We start from the raw sequence: 20,529 nt of genomic DNA, 5'->3' as shown, positions 1-20,529 counted from the left end.
TTTAAAATTTGTGTTTTTTTCCTGTATAAATAAGAAAAGGGAACAGTGAAGCAAAGCAAATTTTCAAAGTAACCTTTTTTTGTTAGACCTGTTTTTCTGATAGAACATAATCATAGAGCTTTAAATAAACTAACATGCTTGATTCTAGGCTATATCCATGTCTTTCCAATCAAATGCAGAATTAGAATAAAACAAAAGTAACTATAAAGTAAGTAAAAGCAATAAATAAGCAGTGGGGAAACATACAAATCTATTATAAAATAATAAAACAGTACACTGCTGTCAAAACCACACAACAATTACATCCATCAATAGCCAATCTAGAGATATTTTTTCACCTTATCATTATATGTGTATGACATTTTGCCATAGGTGACCTCCAGGTACATTCGAATGAAAACCTTTGTATATATCAATTATATCAAGCAATTACAAGAGCAAATTCATTTATCATCCATTCAAATTATATTACGATTAATTAGGGTTCTACATTTAAACAATATTTTAGCTTTACATGTTGGACATCATAGACTCCTTATCAAAATATCTTTTTCTGCCAGGTAAGTCACAACTTCCAGACACAAACCAGAGGAAGGAAATGACCTCAGGTCAGTCACAACTTCCCCATAAGAACCAAAACAAGGAAATGACCTCAGGTCAGTCACAACTTCCCCATAAGAACCCAAACAAGGAAATGACCTCAGGTCAGTCACAACTTCCCCATAAGAACCAAAACAAGGAAATGATCTAAGGTAAGTCACAACTTCCCCACAGGAAGCAGAGGAAGGAAATGACCTCAGGTCAGTCACAACTTCCCCATAAGAACCAAAACAAGAGGGCCAAGATGGCCCTAGGTCGCTCACCTAAGAAACACTCCATAACAGTGTAAAACATGTTTGACCTAGTGATTTCATGGAAACAAATATTCTGACCAATTTTCATTAAGATTGGACCAAAAAATTGGTCTCTTGCGATAAAACAAGCATTTTCTTAGATATGACCTAGTTTTTGACCCTAGATGACCCATGTTCAAACTCGACCTAGATTTTATCAAGGCAATCATTCTGACCAAAATTCATGAAGATCAACTGAAAAATACAGCCTCTATCACATACAGAAGTTTTTTCTTTGATTTGACCAAGTGACCTAGTTTTTGACCTCAGATGATCCATATTCAAATTCGACCTAGATTTCATTAAGGCAATCAACCTGACCAAATTTCATAAATATCAACTGAAAAAAACAGTCTCTATCGTATACACAAGATTTTTCTTTAATTTGACCTAGTGACCTAGTTTTTGACCTCAGATAACCCATATTCAAAACCGACCTAGTTTTCATCAAGGCAATCACTCTGACCAAATTTCATGAAGATCAATTGAAAAATACATCCTCTATTGCATACACAATGTTTTTCTTCGATTTGACCTAGTTACCTAGTTTTTGACCCCAGATGACCCATTTTCGAAATCAGCCTAGATTTTATCAAGGTAATCATTCTGGCTAAATTTCATGAAGATCAGTTGAAAAATACAGCCTCTATTGCATACACAAGGTTTTTCTTTGATTTGACCTAGTGACCTAGTTTTTGACCCCAGATGACCCATTTTCGAACTTGGTCTAAATTTCATCAAGGCAATCATTCTGACCAAAATTCATGAAGATCAATTGAAAAATACAGCCTCTATCGTATACACAAGGTTTTTACGTGATATGACCTAGTGACCTAGTTTTTGACCCCAGATGACCCATTTTCGAACTCGGCCTAGATTTCATCAAGGTTATCATTCTGACCAAAATTCATGAAGATCAATTGAAAAATACTGCCTCTATCGCATACACAAGGTTTTTCTTTGATTTGACCTAGTGACCTAGTTTTTGACCCGAGATGACCCATTTTCGAACTCGGCCTAGATTTCATCAAGGCAATCATTCTGACCAAAATTCATGAAGATCAATTGAAAAATACAGCCTCTATCGCATACACAAGGTTTTTCTTTGATTTGACCTAGTGACCTAGTTTTTGACCCGAGATGACCCATTTTCGAACTCGGCCTAGATTTCATCAAAGTTATCATTCTGACCAATATTCATGAAGAAGAATTGAAAAATACAGCCTCTATTGCATACACAAGGTTTTTCTTTGATTTGACCTAGTGACCTAGTTTTTGACCCGAGATGACCCATTTTCGAACTCGGCTTAGATTTTATCAAGGTTATCATTCTGACCAATATTCATGAAGATTAATTGAAAAATACCACCTCTATCGCATACACAAGGTTTTTCTTTGATTTGACCTAGTGACCTAGTTTTTGACCCGAGATGACCCATTTTCGAACTCAACCTAGATTTCATCAAAGTTATCATTCTGACCAATATTCATGAAGAAGAAATGAAAAATACAGTCTCTATCGCATACACAAGGTTTTTCTTTGATTTGACCTAGTGACCTAGTTTTTGACCCGAGATGACCCATTTTCGAACTCGGCCTAGATTTCATCAAGGTTATCATTCTGACCAATATTCATGAAGATTAATTGAAAAATACAGCCTCTATCGCATACACAAGCTAAATGTTGACAGACGACGGACGACAGACGACGGACGACGGACATCGAGCGATCAGAAAAACTCACCTGAGCATTGCTCAGGTGAGCTAACAAGAAAATGATCTAAGGTAAGTCACAACTTCCCCACAGGAAGCAGAGGAAGGAAATGACCTCAGGTATGTCTTAACTTCCCCACAAGATCCAGAGGAAGGAAATTATCTCAGACATTATTGTCTTCAGCCAATCATCATTGTAACAGAGAACATCCGCCTCACCTGGAATTCAAACATACAACCTTTCTCTATTTTATAAGCCAACCAGTTATGGTGGGACATTTTCATCAATCAAATAGCACCTCCTAGGACTGAATGAGCCTCAGAATGGGTTTTAAGCAAAAAAAAATGTCTTATGTTCAACACCTTCTGTTGCGGACTCAGTTTGATTGAGTCTGTTTATGAGAAGTAATAAAATGTGCAAGACCCTTCACGCCACCTAACACAGAATTTAATTATAGTAAATATAAATGTTCTGCATGATCCCAAAGGATATGTATTTTTACTGTGTCCAAGCAGAGAGATATCAAAAGTTTCATAGTTCAAAAAGATCCAACAAACTTTCTATTGACTTCTGTTAATTCAGCTGACCCTAAAATTTGATCAATAATTCTGGCTAACTGGTGTTAATGTCTCTTTTTTTGTTGACAGAAATTGAACAGTAATTACTTCTTTATGAGAGAAAATGGCAGACAAATGATTCCAAAGGTGGAGAAATGAGCAAAAAGAGGTGAAAATAAGACAGAAGTGTAATGAGGAGGCAAAACGTACCACTACTCCATGACAAATCTAATTTGCCCAAAATATTCTACCACCCAATTAATGTTGCTAATTAGGAAAACCCCATCTAACAGTGACATGTACAGGAGTAAAGAACATGCAGTATCACATAAAACCTGATTTAGGCCACATAGAAGAAAGAGTTCAGATATATAAAGTCTTTGTTGATGCCTATATAGTTTTAAATTCCTGTCAAAATATTTCCACAAGTTACTACAGGCTTTCTTAATCTTTTTCAAACATCTATGTATCAGTCTGGTCCTAGAGTCATAGCATGTATTATACACACACAGTTGATCCAGCATCACTAAGGCAAGGTCAAAACAAGAAATGACTTTAACAGTATCAAACATTCTAAGTCAAGATCACAACAAGTAGCCTCCATTCACAGTGGCAAAAATTACAGGTCAAGGTCACAGCCTGTATCTTCCATTCCATTCAAAGCAAGTATCCTCCATTCAATTCACAGACAGTGTCACTCATTCTAAGTCAAGGTCACAGCCAGTATCTTCCATTCCATTCAAAGCAAGTATCCTCCATTCAATTCACAGACAGTGTCACTCATTCTAAGTCAAGGTCACAGCCAGTATCTTCCATTCCATTCAAAGCAAGTATCCTCCATTCAATTCACAGACAGTGTCACTCATTCTAAGTCAAGGTCACAGCCAGTATCTTCCATTCAATTCAAAGCAAGTATCCTCCATTCAATTCACAGACAGTGTCACTCATTCTAAATCCAGGTCACAGCCAGTATCTTCCATTCCATTCAAAGCAAATATCCTCCAGTCAATTCACAGACAGTGTCACTCATTCTAAGTCAAGGTCACAGCAAGTATCTTCCATTTCTGTGACAGCGTCACTAATTCTAAATCAAAGTAACAGTGAAAATCTTCCATTCCCGTCAGAGAGTTACACAATCTTGGTCACAGCAAGTCTATTTCTGGCTCATTCTAACTCAAGGTCAAAACAAGTATCTTCCAATCCAGTCAGAGTTGCTCATTCTAAGTAAATGTCATAAGAAGTTTCCTCCACACTCATTCTAAGTCAAGGTCACAAAAACTATCCTCCACTCCGGTCACAGACAGAGTCACTCATTCTAAGTCAAGGTCACAAAAACTATCCCCCACTCCGGTCACAGACAGAGTCACTCATTCTAAGTCAAGGTCAAAAACTATCCTCCATTCTGGTCACACAGTGTCACTCATTCCAAGTCAAGGTCACAATAACTATCCTCCATTCTGGTCACAGACAGAGTCACTCATTCTAAGTCAAGGTCAAAAACTATCCTCCATTCTGGTCACAGACAGTGTCACTCATTCTAAATCAAGGTCACAAAAACTATCCCCCACTCCGGTCACAGACAGTGTCACTCATTCTAAGTCAAGGTCAAAAACTATCCTCCATTCTGGTCACAGACAGTGTCACTCATTCTAAGTCAAGGTCACAAAAAATTATCCTCCATTCCAGTCACAGACAGTGTCATTCATTCTAATTCATTAGGTGATAAAAACTATCCTCCATTCTGGTCACAGACAGTGTCACTCATTCTAAGTCAAGGTCACAAAAAATTATCCTCCATTCTGGTCACAGACAGTGTCACTCATTCTAAGTCAAGGTCAAAACTATCCTCCATTCTGGTCACAGACAGTGTCACTCATTCTAAGTCAAGGTCAAAAACTATCCTCCATTCTGGTCACACAGTGTCACTCATTCCAAGTCAAGGTCACAATAACTATCCTCCATTCCGGTCACAGACAGTGTCACTCATTCTAAATCAAAGTCACAAAAACTATCCTCCACTCCGTTCACAGACAGTGTCACTCATTCTAAATCAAGGTCACAAATACTATCCTCCATTCCGGTCACAGACAGTGTCACTCATTCTAAGTCAAGGTCAAAAACTATCCTCCATTCTGGTCACAGACAGTGTCACTCATTCTAAGTCAAGGTCAAAAACTATCCTCCATTCTGGTCACAGACAGTGTCACTCATTCTAAGTCAAGGTCAAAAACTATCCTCCATTCTGGTCTCTGACAGTGTCACTCATTCTAAGTCAAAGTCACAAAAAATTATCCTCCATTCCAGTCACAGACAGTGTCATTCATTCTAAGTCATTAGGTGATAAAAACTATCCTCCATTCCGGTCACAGACAGTGTCACTCATTCTAAGTCAAGTCATAAAAACTATCCTCCATTCCTGCCATAGTGTCAATCAATTTCAGCCTCTGTCACAACCAGTCCATGTTAAAACATTATTAGTCTGACACACCATGAACTGGTCATATCTACCAGAGGGTGAAGTTTGACACACCATGAACTGGTCAGAACTGTCTTTTCAGCCATCGGACAGAGGGATTTCTTTAACACACCATGAACTGGTCATAACTGTCTTTTCAGCCATCTGCCAGAGGGATTTCTTTGACACACCATGAATTGGTCATAACTGACTTTTCAGCTATCCGCCAGAGAGATTTGTTTGACACAATATGAACTGGTCATAACTGTCTTTTCAGCCATCTGCCAGAGGAATTAATTTGACACATCATGAACTGGTCATAACTGTCTTTTCAGCCATCTGCATGAGGAAGTAGTTTGACACACCATGAAAAGGTCATAACCTTCATTTTAGCCATCTGCCAGAGTAAGAAGTTTAACAGACAAACCATGAACTCAGGTCATAACTGTCTTTTCAGCCATCCGCCAGAAGGTATATAAAAGTTTGACACGCCATGAACTGATCATAACTGTCGCCAGAAGAATTTGTTTGACAAACCATGAACTGGTCATAATTGTCTTCAGCCATCCACCAGAGGAATTTGTTTGACAAACCCTGAACTGGCCATAACTGTCTTTTCAGCCACGAACTGATCATGTCCTTTCAGCCATCCACCAGAGGAAGAAGTCTGACACAACATGAATGGGTCATAAGTTCTGCATTTTCAGCCATCCACCAGAGGAAGAAGTTTGACACAACACGAATGGGTCATAACTGTCTTTTCAGCCATCCACCAGAGGAAGGAGTTTGACAAACCATTAACTGGTTATAACTGTCTTTTCAGCCATCCACCAGAGGAAGAAGTTTGACACACCATGAACTGGTCATAACTGTCTTTTCAACCATCCACCAGAGGAAGGAGTTTGACACACCATGAACTGGTCATAACTGTCTTTTCAGCCATCCAACAGAGGAAGAATTTTGACACACCATGAACTGGTTATAACTCTCTTTTCAGCCATCCACCAGAAGAAGAAGCTTGACACACCATGAACTGGTCGTAACTGTCTGTCCAGTCACCTCAAAAATGAAGTTTGACACACCATGAACTGGTCATAATTGTCTGTCTAGTCACCTCAGAGGAAGAAGTTTGACACACCATGAACTGGTCGTAACTCACTGTCTGTCCAGTCACCTCAGAGGTAGAAGTTTGACACACCATGAACTTGGTTGTAACTGTCTGTCCAGTCACCTCAGAGGAAGAAGTTTGACACACCATGAACTGGTCATAACTGTCTGTCCAGTCACCTCAGAGGAAGAAGTTTGACACACCATGAACTGGTCATAACTGTCTTTTCAGCTATCCACCAGAGGAAGAAGTTTGACACACCATTAACTGATCATAACTGTCTGTCCAGTCACCTCAGAGGAAGGTTTTTCTGTTTCTAGCAGACGGCAGGTGCAGTTTTCCTGGTACCAACAGGAGACATATTGCATATTGTATAAATGACAGCTGAGATCTCTAGGATCATTGTAACATCACCTTCAATACTGGAGAGCAGCTGCTAGTTTCCACGTTCCATAAAGGAATTCCTGTGTACTGTTTTTACATCTTTTTCTAGCTTTTATTCTCTACCAGAGTGTTAATGACATTTATTGTTTATATAAACTAATATATGGAATGAATGAACACTCTTGTTTGAGCCCACCTAATGCTAACAGGAGTTTTTGAAAATTGCGGCTTAATTTTGCAAGATCCTACAGTTGACTATATGTCACTCTACAGGTCTTCCAGGGAAGTAGTAGGATCTTTTAAAAAAAAAATTACAAGTATATTTCAGAATTTTATGGCAAAAATACAGTATCTTACATTTTTACAAAAATTTTGCATGGAAATATTGCCATTATGCTTTCCGGAGATTGGTGATAGTTTTAAAAAATAAAACCAATTTTTTGTTGCCCAAAATTTCAATTCAGATTGGGTAGAAAATGCCACCACTCAAGTTTTAAAAAAGTTTTTTTCTGTTTTGACCTAGTGACCTATTTTTTTTTATCCCAGATGACCCAGTCTCAAACCTAACCTAGATTGCACTAAGATAAACATGAAAAGATTTCATGAAGATCAAGTATAGATTATTAAGGTTTTTCACTGATTTGACCCAATAATAACAACATAAAATGCCTCCCTTGATGCATTCAGTATTTGCACAAGGAACAAAAGTTCTACTGTTATGGGTCAATGTGATCTTGACTTTTGACCTACTGACCTCAAAATCAATAGGGATCATCTGCTGGTCATGATTAACCTCCCTGTCAAATTTCATTATCCTAGGCCCAAGCGTTCTTGAGTTATCATCCGAAAACCGTTTAACTGTTCCAGGTCACTGTGACATTGACCTTTGACCTACTAACCTCAAAATCAATAGGGGTCATTTGCTGCTCATGACCAACCTTTCTATCAACTTTCATGATCCTAGGCCCAAGCATTCTCGAGTTATCATCCGGAAACTGTTTAACTGTTCCTTCTCACTGTGACCCTTGACCTATTGACCTCAAAATCAATAGGGGTCATTTGCTGGTCATGACCAACCTCCTTATCAGTTTCCATGATCCTAGGCCAAAGCATTCTTGAGTTATCATCCGGAAACTGTTTAACTGTTCTGGGTCACTGTGACCTTGACCTTTGACCTACAGATCTCAAAATCAATAGGGGTCATCTGCTGGTTATGACCAACCTCCCTACCAACTTTCATGATCATAGGTCCAAGCGTTTTTATCTGGAAACGGATTGGTCTACATACCAACCGACACACCGACCGACATCTGCAAAACAATTTACCCCTCCTTCTTTGAAGGGGGGCATAAATATATCACATAAAGCAAATTATTTTGACCAGGTTCTGTACACATGAGATTAAAAATGTGGCCAGTCTAAAGTGTCTATGATTTGACCTAATGATCTTAAGGATAAAACTTTTTTTGACCATACATATACTTCATGTATATCAGGGCACTAGAATGTAAAAAACTTTTCTCTGATATAACCTATTTACCTAGTTTTTGACCACATATGACCTAGTTTCAAACTTTCCCGTAAATACACATTCTGATCAAATTTCATGAACATCAGGTAAAAATATCGCTTCTAAAAGTGTTACAAAGGTTTTTTCTATAACCTTGTTTTTCCCCATGATGACCAAATATTGAATTCGAGATTTTTAAAGAAAACATTCTTTATCTTACCAAATTTCATTAAGACTGTTTCCCTGGCGAGACCTCTAAAATGTTAACAGCAATTAAGTGTTATAATACAATATTTTGACCCTATATACAACTGCTGACTAAAATTTGTTTCCAAAGAAATTCAAACCAATAACATCCAGGCAGGACAGACTCAAGCCTTAATTACAATTCCTACATGTTGGACTGATATTCGAGTCTCAACCACAATGATCTACCAGAGTGAGTAGACAGGACAGACTGGTGTTCTAGGTCCTCAGAAGAACTGAAGATCATCCAGCCTTTACTACAATGATGGATGATCAACCAGACTGAGCAGCCACCACAGAAGGTAAATCAGAACCAATCTGCCCCTGGCAATGTTATGCGGCAGCATATGGCTTTATTTACATTGAAATTTCCAATGACTGATATCAATATTGAGCAAAGGTGAATATAAACATTAAGTAATCATTCAAGTTGGAAGAAGTTTACAGAGAAACCAGCCTATAAACTTTAACCACAAGCAGATGTAACCACCAGGCTATCCAACCAAAACTTCTAAATCCACTCTAATAAATTCATAAAATCACCTTTTTACCCAGAGCCTCATATCAGTACCAATCCTGCTTATAAACTTCTGGGTTTTTTAAACAAGGAAATATAAACAATGAATATGATGGAAATCTACAAGGATTGAATGCACATTCTATTATGCAAACACCTACAATACTGAAACACAAAAATCTATCAGGACTTACTTAAAATTCTATGAGAATGAGGACTCATTTAAATTTCTATGAGAATCACATAAAAAACTTTGAGGACTTACTGCAAATACTATCAAACAGAAATTACAGAAGCGACTGAGGCTGCAGAGCAAATTTCAGCTAAAATCTATGAGAGGTTCTGACAAACATAAATATATGTGAGGATATGACTGCACATTATTTTGCTCAGAGAAATCTATGAGAATTGACTAACAAAAGTCTATAAAACCTAAGAAACAAACAATTGGTGGGGAATAATTCTATCACTGACTGAAAATATTATAGACTGAAAGACACTGGTCTCCAGATCCTACAACAACAGAAAAAGAGAAAATGTTCGGGTATCATGCATAAAATGAATGCTAGATTTCTTAAGAAAGCTTTAAAACTTAATTATTGACAGACTATAACATGTTACGGAAACACATAATATAAGAGTTATTTGTTTTTACTAAATTAAAAGGGTTTGTAATGCTTTACTCGAGGTACACTACCTTACTTATACAATGTAAATATCTATATTGTACAGTCGTTAAACACATATTCCTCCATGGTGGTACTGGTAGAGACAGCGAGAATGATTTTCATTGCCATGGCGGCGCAGGTTGGATTCCCAATGTAGGCATCTTTTTTCTCTTGATTTGGCATTTTTTAATAGTTTAGGAACAAAAACTCACGAAGCGGGCATCTTTTTTTTTCTTGAGTTGGCATTTTTAAGATTTAACTTCAATTTAGCTTCAATTAGTTTAGCCAAAATCTGCAAGGAAGTGCCCTTATTAGGGAATGGACCCCGTAATGACAATAGGTAAATTACGAATTCTCTGGATGCGATATTTTTAGGAAAATTATGTGCATGTCCAGAAACTTTATGTCCTAAGAATGTGGAATTGCCAAACAGGAATACAGAAATTGCGGCATGTCATTACCGGTCAACTACTTAAACAAAGAAGAACTGAAATTTTGGATGACTGACAATACATTCTAATTTTATGTAAAGATCCTTAGACTTAACTTTTCACCAGATTCTTTATCTGATAGCTATCATAACAGACAATAAAAAATTGATCTGTCTTGACTTTATTTCTCACATGGTTCTGACACATATTTACAACAGTCCTGTACCATTTTATTGATCAACTCCATCCAGGACTGTGAGAAATCAATGTTTTACTTTTAAACTGCCATCCATATATCACCACCATTATAAATGGAAAGAAAAAAGCACGACTCTGTCAGACATAAAATAAAGGATTAATTCTACCATGTGTAAAATTTGACATTTATTTACAATTTAATCACGTGACCAGGACAACAGCTGCCAATGTACATGTACAGAATACATTATTGCCCCACAGTTATCTTCATACTTAACAGTTTTCATATAAAGAAACATTTCAGTGAAAACTGTGACATTGAAAACTGTGACACTGAAAACTGTGACATTGAAAACTGTGACACTGAAAACTGTTGAAAACTGTGACACTAAATGTTAACAGGCTATGCAACATTTTGTGCATTATATATTACCTTTTCAAAATCGCCCTTAAAATATTTTTGATTATGCCACTGTTGATACAAAAACATTCATAAATGATCGCTAATGTTTATAAAAACAAGAAAAACTTGGAATGAAAATCAAGAATTAAAGTGATATGTAAGTATCTGATATTCTGTTCAGTACAACAAGGCCATCAACTTTTACTGTTTAAATAAATCATTATCAATCAGGATTCAATAAACGAAATATTTAATCTGTTGACTGAATTTCTATCATTTATATTTCCAACCTTTCATGAATAATAATTTCAGACACCAGTGTTTTCCTATTTCCAATTAATTCTTAGGTTTCCAAATATCTAAGGATGAAAGGCCAAAAAGCAGGTATTTTAAGTAAAGTAGCTATGGTAAAATAATGCACACTGCTACTTATCTATTAATAAACAATTTGCGAAAATGATTTCTGCAGCAAAAATATATTACGTGCATCATGTACACCATCATAAAGCTTTGATCCCTACTTATGACTCTAATGTGTTAAGTGGGTGGGGAATAATTATTCTTTCTAAATGGGTGGGGTATGGTATTTGGTACTAAGTGGGGGTGGGGTATGATTTTTTTACATGCACATACTAACCTTATGATATGGATCGTTGAACTGTAAGCCATCAGCATGCAGGACAGGGATATAAAAAGAGAAAAACACAACAAAACATAGGTATGGTTGTCATAGCAACTAAAAGTTGTGGTTAACATAGCAACAGAAAAAAATAAAAACGAAGCATTACTGCATGAAAAAAATACTGCAGTGTTGTATCATTTTATATGTATATTTTTTCTTCATAAAATGATATACAGCAATCTTTCTTTCAAATCTGCTTGAAGACTTTTGTAATTTATGTAAAAGCATCTAACAATATAATTATTATTTTTTTAAATTTAAATTTTCAATCGCAGTTTGCTTTTCAAAGTTCTATACTAACTAAAATATTGAACGACATACTGCTTTTAATGTCCCGTACCCAAATACTAACACAAAACTGAAGAAAGTGTGAAACAGTAAGTACAAATTGAGACAATATGATATGCAAAGTGGGACAAAATCTTATGTCAGCTATTCAATAATATAAATCGTCATATATAATAATACCAGTTTTGAACAATTCATTAAACCTATCAATTTAAGTCATTCAGATTTAACCCTCAACATAGCTAGGGCAGTATGCTTCACTGCAGTATTTCAACAACTCTACTTTATGCAAATTGAAAGCACAACATTTATTAAAAAAAAAAAAAACTCTTCAAAAAAAAGTTAATTCTATATTTTCATGTACAATATTCTCTTCTATTATTTCTATACATGTATAAATTGGTCAAATTCAAACTGTTCTCGAATTCTTTTTTTAAAACTGATCCGATACTGGCAGAGAGCAGAATAAAACTGGCAAGAAAAGTACGCTTTAAACAAAAACTAAACTATTGTAGTAAATGGCAGGGAAATTTCGGCTTCAAGCTGAACTTCTATTTTACTTTGACCATTATAGGAAGTTATATATATATCTACATGTAGTAGGCACTTTTTTGTATTAAACCTTTAGCCTGTTGGCGGCAAGTGATTTTACCTTTCCGACCACTGCAGACCAAGATCAGCCTGCACATCCATGCAGGCTGATCATGGTCTGCACTGTTCGCTATTCAGTCAACCACCCCTTGAAAAAGTAAGTGGAACTGCCCAAACTGAATGAAAGATCAGTCCATTTTAGAAAAATTTAGCAGGTAAAGGTTAAAATCTTGAACAATCTATAAATAATCCCTGCCATAACATAACAAGTTTGGTTGATAAACTAATATAAACCAGCCAGTCACCTAATTTCTATATAAGGTACATGTATGTAATATTATATATGGTATAAAATACTCACCGCACTAAAGTCAAGCAGATCATTTAGTTCTTTATCTGGCTGTATGTGCATTCTTTCACCAAATCTCTGATACGGCCCACTACCAGCACTGAAATCATAGAAAAAAATTTTAATACACAAGGCCAAATGTTGCCATTTCCTGGCTGCTCATGTGGACAAATGAAAATAGAACTTGGAAGATGGTGCAGAGTAATTCCCATTTACTCCGCAACAAAAAGAAGACTAGGTTCTACAGTAGGAAAAATCAGTTGCCTCCCTTGTCGCAAGACTGTATACTGTATCAATATATCAGTCGATGCGGAAGACTTCCGGGAAATCGTGGACTGATCCCCAGACATGTCAGTACAGAGGTTGTTTCTACAATTCTTGTATGTGTATGCGTACATGTAGAAAATGTCTGCTAAAACCATAGTGGATCTATGTTGTTTCCCATTACACATGTATGTACATGTTTTATACTGTTACATTTTGGCTCCAGTACTAGTAGTACAGTTCGAACTGTATGATCATGCACAAAAAATTGTTATACACTGACTGAAAAAAAAGATTTGCTAACTCCTACACATACGCATACCATACAACGGTGAATCTTGGTAACATGCAATTTAAACAAAACCAGCAAACTTAAAATCATGCAAAAAAATCAAACTAAAATCTACTACATAACTATCTAGAAGTGCCACAACTTATGTCCCAACTTCGCCAGCTTCTGAACATCATGCAGTGACGCTGAAACCCTATCACCAGCCGCAAAACAAAACAGTAGTCCACGGCACTGTGCCTCACAGTTGAATAATTGTATTTCCAAGTTATGACAGATAGTCTTTGAAGTCTCTTCCTGTTTATTTTTTAAATCACATCTATAGAAAGATGATTAATTACCTGTTATTTGTATATACAACCCTCTCATGGTAGCTAGAGTATGGCCCTCGTGGGCTGAAAAAGGGAAAAATTATTTACGAAGAATAGAAAATAAATCCTGAAGTCAACACATCTACGTAACATTCAAAGAATTTTATTTATGTGTTTAAAACTGGCAATGAATTTTAATACGGCCAAAAAGCACCTGCTGACCAATCAAAATACTTATTTTCTAGTACAATATTCTGTTTCCTTAATAAACTGAATCAGAAGAAAAGTCTCCTAAAATTAAAAATATATAGGTATTTTTTCATATATTTCATCGGATACTCTACATATTTTACAATAGAAAAAACATTTTCTTCTGAAACATAACACTCTTATAAAAAAAAAAAGCACTTTAAATTTGTTGCCATTTTCCCCATTTTCTCAACTTATATATGGTGCAATTTTCTGCAATTTTCACCAATCTTGTATCTTCCCCAAATTTAAAATGTGGTCGCGGTCTCATTTCTTGAACATTTCATTATAAGGTATTTTCACTTTCTGTATACTCTGTCAGCGATCTTTAACAACAACAACAAAAAAAAAGAGTTCATGTACAAATTACATGAACTTAGATCCCTATAAGAAATGTATGTTTTACTTACTTTAATCAATTTTTTAGTAATTACTTCCCTTTCATATGAAACCTTTTAAAAAGCTTAGTATTTTCTTGATTTGACAATATATTTTCTTCTAAATACTCAGTTGCATAGATAATCTGTTTTTTTGACTATAAGAAGTTAAGATTGCCTTCCTGCAATATTTTTGACATGTTAAAATTAGGAATACTACATGCACACTGTAAACAGAAAGTCTATGGCGCTTTATGAGAAATTTCCCTCATGAAAAGCCGTGTTTCACCCACAAAGTAATTAAAAGATAACTAAAACATGCTGCCATGCAAACAAATGTATTTCCCATGCATGCACATTCACATAAAATTATCCACATTAATAATGAAAAAGCACATTTAAGAGATAAATTTATTTGTTTTATATTTATTTATTATAAATAGTTTGGTTAAAATCTGCATGGCTGAAGGGTATCTCTAACAGAACCCAGTTGAAACAATGAAACAGAACACTGGGTCATTCATGTTATATAATTATGCAAGTCAGAAACTAAATCAAAGGGCCACCACTCTGTCAGAAAGTATTATAATTCTGACAATCATCTAAACACTTACGATAATTCACGTCATTTTCATTTTTCTATGTATGTATGCAAATTATTATCATTTCAACTTAAGAACATTAGTAATGTTTAAAATATATCTGCAAGCCAAAAATCCATTTTCATCATAATTTGTTTAAATCGTTTTCCAAATTTTACAGTAAGTTTATCTATAAATTCATGTCATTTAGCTGTCATACTTTCAGAAAAGGACATAAAAATTTCAGTCATTAACATGGACACACTTCAGACACGCGACACAGGTATTTCATACTCCGTCAGAGTCAACGTTTTCATGTATGACAATCGAAATGCATTGACCTTTGACCTGTGCGACAGGTGTTCGGATAGGGTTGTTGCACTTGATGAATGATACCATTTAAGGCTAGTAGAGTATAGACCGAATGAACCAGTGATTTGTATAAAATTGAGTTAAATCTGCTTTTTATGCATATTGTTGGCGACATAATTATAATCAATTTTGCATTTGATTGTAAAAACATCTTTGGCCGTTTCTTTATGTACAAACTGGTTTTGCAATTGTTATATTTTTGTAAGTTCAAACCTAATCATAATTCTTAAGAAGAACTTTTAAAAAAAACAATTAACTTAAACAGATGTCTGTAGCTTGTATCTATATATAGTATACCAATATGATAAAAAAAAAAATACCTGTAAAAATTTACTAAAACTGCTTCTAGAATTTTCTAAAGAAATACTGTTTAGTAAATTCAATAATATACCTATTGACCAGCTTGTTTTTCATATTATTAATTTTGAATGGGTTTGTTTTGAAAGCTTCTTATAATATGATAAATTACAAAAGTAATGGGGGAACTGGTCAGTACACTGGACCTAGTCATTACTGGGTACGTGGTCAGTATAGCGGGCTAATGTTCAGTTTGGCAGTACTTGGCAATCCTGTTTCACTGTCATATGATATGACATTAACCTTTCAATATATTTTTGTTGGTATATAAAATGACTTATTGAACCTTGAAGGTGAACCAGTACATAAATTAATAGCAAAACCATTGATGTGTACAGTAGAGATGTTTCTCTAAAAGCTAGGAAATTGAGTCAACACTTACAATCCTCTGAATTTACCATATATCTACTGACTCATCTCTTTCCACTTTCCTTTTTTCATCATAAGTACATTCAAAATCCATGGGTTTGCGAAAGATAAAATCACAATTTTCACAATGATGAAAATAAAAATTAAATGCAGTGTCCTGACATATGTGACAAAGGTCATGCTTTGGGTATCCCAAATGAAACCAGTATATTACCCAGTGCGGATCGATTTATGAAAAATGATAAAGTTAATGTATATCAAGTTGTGAGAATGGAATATTTTCCATAAGTGGAAGCTGCTTCCTTGACTTTCTTGAGTGTATTAATATAACAACATGTTCATGCCCCTGGTAACCTGAATCCCCAACTAGACAAGTTTACTTTGAAGGTCTGGAACAAGATGGACTGTCTTTCGTTTGTTCACAGTTCAACAAAAACATAAATGAGCTTTGAATAAAAATTAAAATGACCACCATTTGCTTTCAGATTTTTTATGAAACTTTCACTAGCTTCAGATACAAAAATGTAGCTATAGATTTTTTGATTGTGTTAGTAAAACAATTCATTCATACACAGGCTTCCCTACTTCAAATGTTTAAGGTATAGGTCCATGTTTTGGAGAAAAAAGTTCGAACGTCATCAAATCATAGAAAGAAAGCATTGTTTTACATGAAAATTTAACACTGTATAAAACATTTATATTATTCTACAAAACCATTGTCAATTTACTTATATATGTATTGAATTCCAGAAAGGGGCTGCATGAAGGGGCCACGCTTCTGGGCAGTTCAGCGGCTTTAAAAGCTCACCATTTTTTAAAGGCTGTTACATGTCTTCGTTTTGATGCATTTGCAACATCGTGCAAGTGTTTAAACTTTACATAACTAGGTAAAACATCCTTTTTGACAATTGTTTACATTGATTTCTATACAAATGACATTCTTATTTAAGAGGGACAACTCATTAAGAATATTTTAAGTATCCAACTCTGTGGGACAGAACAGTAAAATATGTATTGGACAGATAAGTTGTTTGTCAAGATGCTGTTCATTTACTAAAAAAAATCTGTTGTTTTGTGATATACTGCTAAACCTTAAAGATCTTGCTGGCAGCCACAATAAATACATATTTATGTGTTCACTCATAAAATATGGACATTATGTCTTCAAATGGATTTTAAAACCATGGTAACAGTTTGGCAAACTACCGGTATATATATTTTTCAGTCATTTAGTTCTTGAACTGCCTATATACTTCTGATTGTTGATATAAATATAATAAGGTGAGTACATAATGAAAGCACATGGTTCCTAGACTTTGGGGCACAGCTTGTTAAAGTTCCGATACAGGTTTGCTTAACACATGGTCTGCCTGATAAACAATACATAAACCAGCAGATTGGGAAGTACTGAATTCCACGACACATGGCTAAATACACACGATATAGCATGGCACCAGATTTTAGAGGTTCCACAACATATGTTGTTTTCATTCATAAGTCATACGGAACTATTTATATATAAACTATACAACATGTTCATTTTCACAGCCAGCCATTTTGTCAGAACATTTTGTGCCTACCAGTTTATACTCATGATACTGGTCAATGTGAGAATATTTCTGCAATATATATAATGGAATATTTTAGTTAATTTAACATTTGTTTTTAGTTAATTTAACACTTGGATAATTGTGTGTGTAATTTTAAGAGATACTTTTATTCCCATTAAACTGGATCAACTGCATGGGAACTAGATAAAATGTCGAAACGTCATTAACAGTCAAGTTCGAGTGCCTCTGTAATCATTGCTTTGCATACATGATATTTTTGACATCAAGTTTGTGATTTGTTAAAACTCACAATTTTAAGCACATTTCTCATGAAAAAGGTGTGAATGTAAATACTTAAACAAACATAGTTACCTTTAATAGTTTATGTAATTATGTATAGCTTTAATAAAAGAATCTTGTCAAATTTGTGGTTAGGTGGCTAAAAATGTACCTTGAAGTACCAGGGTATGGGGGTGCTACCGCAGTTTGAACTGCCATTGTGTAACATTATGGATGCCACTCAATTGGTTAAAGGTGAAAAGGGTTTGCTTTAAAGGCACATCTCCAAATTTATGTCAACTTTTTAACAAAATTCATTTGCAAGCAACTGTAATTTATAAGAAATAAAACCCAATAAAGCAATCTCTGAAATAGTTTTATTTAAAAAAACACACACACACACACACACACACACACACATTTTTGGAGTCTGCAATATAATTACTTGGAAAAGATTGTTGACTTTTTACCATGAAATCACGCTGAAAAAATTGTACAATAAAATGTACTCTGCTATTCTGAATCAGTCTAAAATGTGGGTCACTTTTAATGTTACGACCAAATGTTACACATCTCACACTGAAAAGTGTATGAAAAAAAGATTTGTTACAAAAACTGTCTCGAAATGTCATAATGATGTCAGTATAGTTAGTTTGGACCATTTGAAAGCCACAGTACAGTGTGTTACACTAAATAATGCTTTGTTTCAATGTTGAAATTTAATACAAAGAAAAAGTTTTATCATTCTATAGGGTAACATATTTTTAACTTCAACTTAATTTTATGAGATATGAACGAACAAAACATCCTTCCTAAGCCCTTTTTTACTACACTGGTGTTCGCAGGACATCTACATGTAAGACTAAGAGTGAATAACGTTACATCAACAAAGATTCGGAATACCCTGAAATTACTCAAAATAGTCACCTTCAAAAAGGTCAGGATAATATCAAATATTAGCGGGGGAAAAGCCATATTTCATCAAATAATATCTTTATACTGGCATTAAGACAGATAATTATGAAGATATCTAAATATTTTAATTTTAAATCATACATTTATAATAGATGTTGAAGCAACTGTCAATTTAGGAAAGAGACTACCCATGCAATATAGAATGAATTTGACTGTATTTCATTTAAAATTAACTGAATAATAATTGATTTAGATCTATAATAGTTTTGAATTTTTAAAATTGTTAAATAAATTCTGTTATAAATATCTTATGGTGTCTTTATTTTTATGAAGAATTAGTTGTAACTTAATGATTTAGGCAAAATAATGCGTTCAAAACTGCTATTTATAGCGCGTATTAAAAAGAATGGGCGAATTAAAGCCCCCAATTTAAATCTCCCTTGTGACCATCTGAAAATATGGCATGCATGATTTTATTTAGAACTACAGATCTTAGCTGATACCTTGTTTTTCACAATAATCTAGATCTAAACATATATATTTGAATCACATTTGTGCTGCAAATGCAATTTCTGGCATACTGTACATTGTTTTGACACTTGGCATACAAAATTTGTTAATGTCAACAGTCCTGATCTGCTTTTTAAAAAAAACTTTTCTGGGTCAAACTTGAACATACAGCTTTAAAACTTTAACAAGAGTCAATATACTGCTACATTCTCAATACACAAGTTTCTTATCGTAGCCACGACACTTCAAGGTGTAAATTTCAAGTCACGTGACGAGAGAAAAAGATTGTCGGGCCAGACATAGCGGCGCCCAAACACCGAATTTTAACTGACCCATATGCGAGATTTTCCCTTTTTTAAGCGACATACATGCATGGCATCCGTAAAATGACATTACATTTAAAATAGTCATACATTAATCTTGCAATATTCGCTGTCAATCCAACCGATCAATTGATGTAGCACCCGCAATCCGTGGGGAATCCTCGATCATTTCTCGAGTTAAATCCGAGGCACCGACATGGCGTAAACTGTTGCTGAATTTGGCAGTCTGATTTTGGGACAAACATACTTACCCAGGAAAACGTGTATCCATTCCGAGGCCTATCCAACAGAGAGCTGATTAACTTGAATTAATTAATCCTTAAATCGCCGATCGGATCGCCAACACGAACATATATTCAAACTTCAGAAGCCATAGTCAAGATTCGTATACATTCAATTACACACACGATACATATCCTACTTTCCTTTGTGCAGAACTTTACACAATGTTGACCTTAATTGATATTAATGCGCGCGTATACCGGGGCACCTGCTTGTATTAATTGATTAAGAATTAACATTTAAACCTAATAAAAACTCTTTTGAGTATACTTTTATAGAAAATTTAATCTTTGCGAAGTTATATTTATCATTTTGCGCATTAACAACACGGTAGATGATGGATTTAATAATGGACTACTTTTTTTCGACTTCAGCAGTTTCGTACACATGAGGCTCTGGCAGGGAATGGGATGAGCGAACAAAAACAACTAAAGGGGGAAAAATCTTGTTTCATTCAAAGGCTGAGGAAAATTTGTGTTTTTCAGCTGCAGCGATTTGCATATTCCT

At 35.0% G+C, this 20,529-nt stretch overlaps 1 protein-coding gene across 14 annotated transcripts in view; it reads right to left on the bottom strand.

Moving 5' to 3' along the window:
- The window catches only part of LOC128551184 (transcription factor 12-like), a 113,965-nt gene extending 93,786 nt beyond the window's left edge, over positions 1-20,179 (bottom strand). For 11 of the 14 annotated variants that reach the window (XM_053531757.1, XM_053531760.1, XM_053531751.1 and 8 more), the window contains exons 1-4: positions 19,992-20,179; positions 13,889-13,942; positions 13,007-13,094; positions 11,722-11,742 (exon numbers count right to left, since the gene is read on the bottom strand). In XM_053531757.1, coding sequence (XP_053387732.1) covers positions 11,722-11,742; positions 13,007-13,094; positions 13,889-13,942; positions 19,992-20,011 — 183 coding nt within the window. In that variant the 5' untranslated portion in view covers positions 20,012-20,179. The remainder of the gene's footprint in view (positions 1-11,721; positions 11,743-13,006; positions 13,095-13,888; positions 13,943-19,991) is intronic. The other 3 variants (XM_053531750.1, XM_053531755.1, XM_053531758.1) reach the window with 3 other exon arrangements.
- Between the last annotated feature and the right edge of the window lie 350 nt (positions 20,180-20,529).

Source organism: Mercenaria mercenaria, chromosome 19, assembly GCF_021730395.1.
Source record: "Mercenaria mercenaria strain notata chromosome 19, MADL_Memer_1, whole genome shotgun sequence".
Lineage (NCBI taxonomy): Eukaryota > Metazoa > Mollusca > Bivalvia > Venerida > Veneridae > Mercenaria > Mercenaria mercenaria.
Note: the sequence above shows the minus strand (reverse complement) of the source record. Positions and strands in the feature narration are given on the sequence as shown.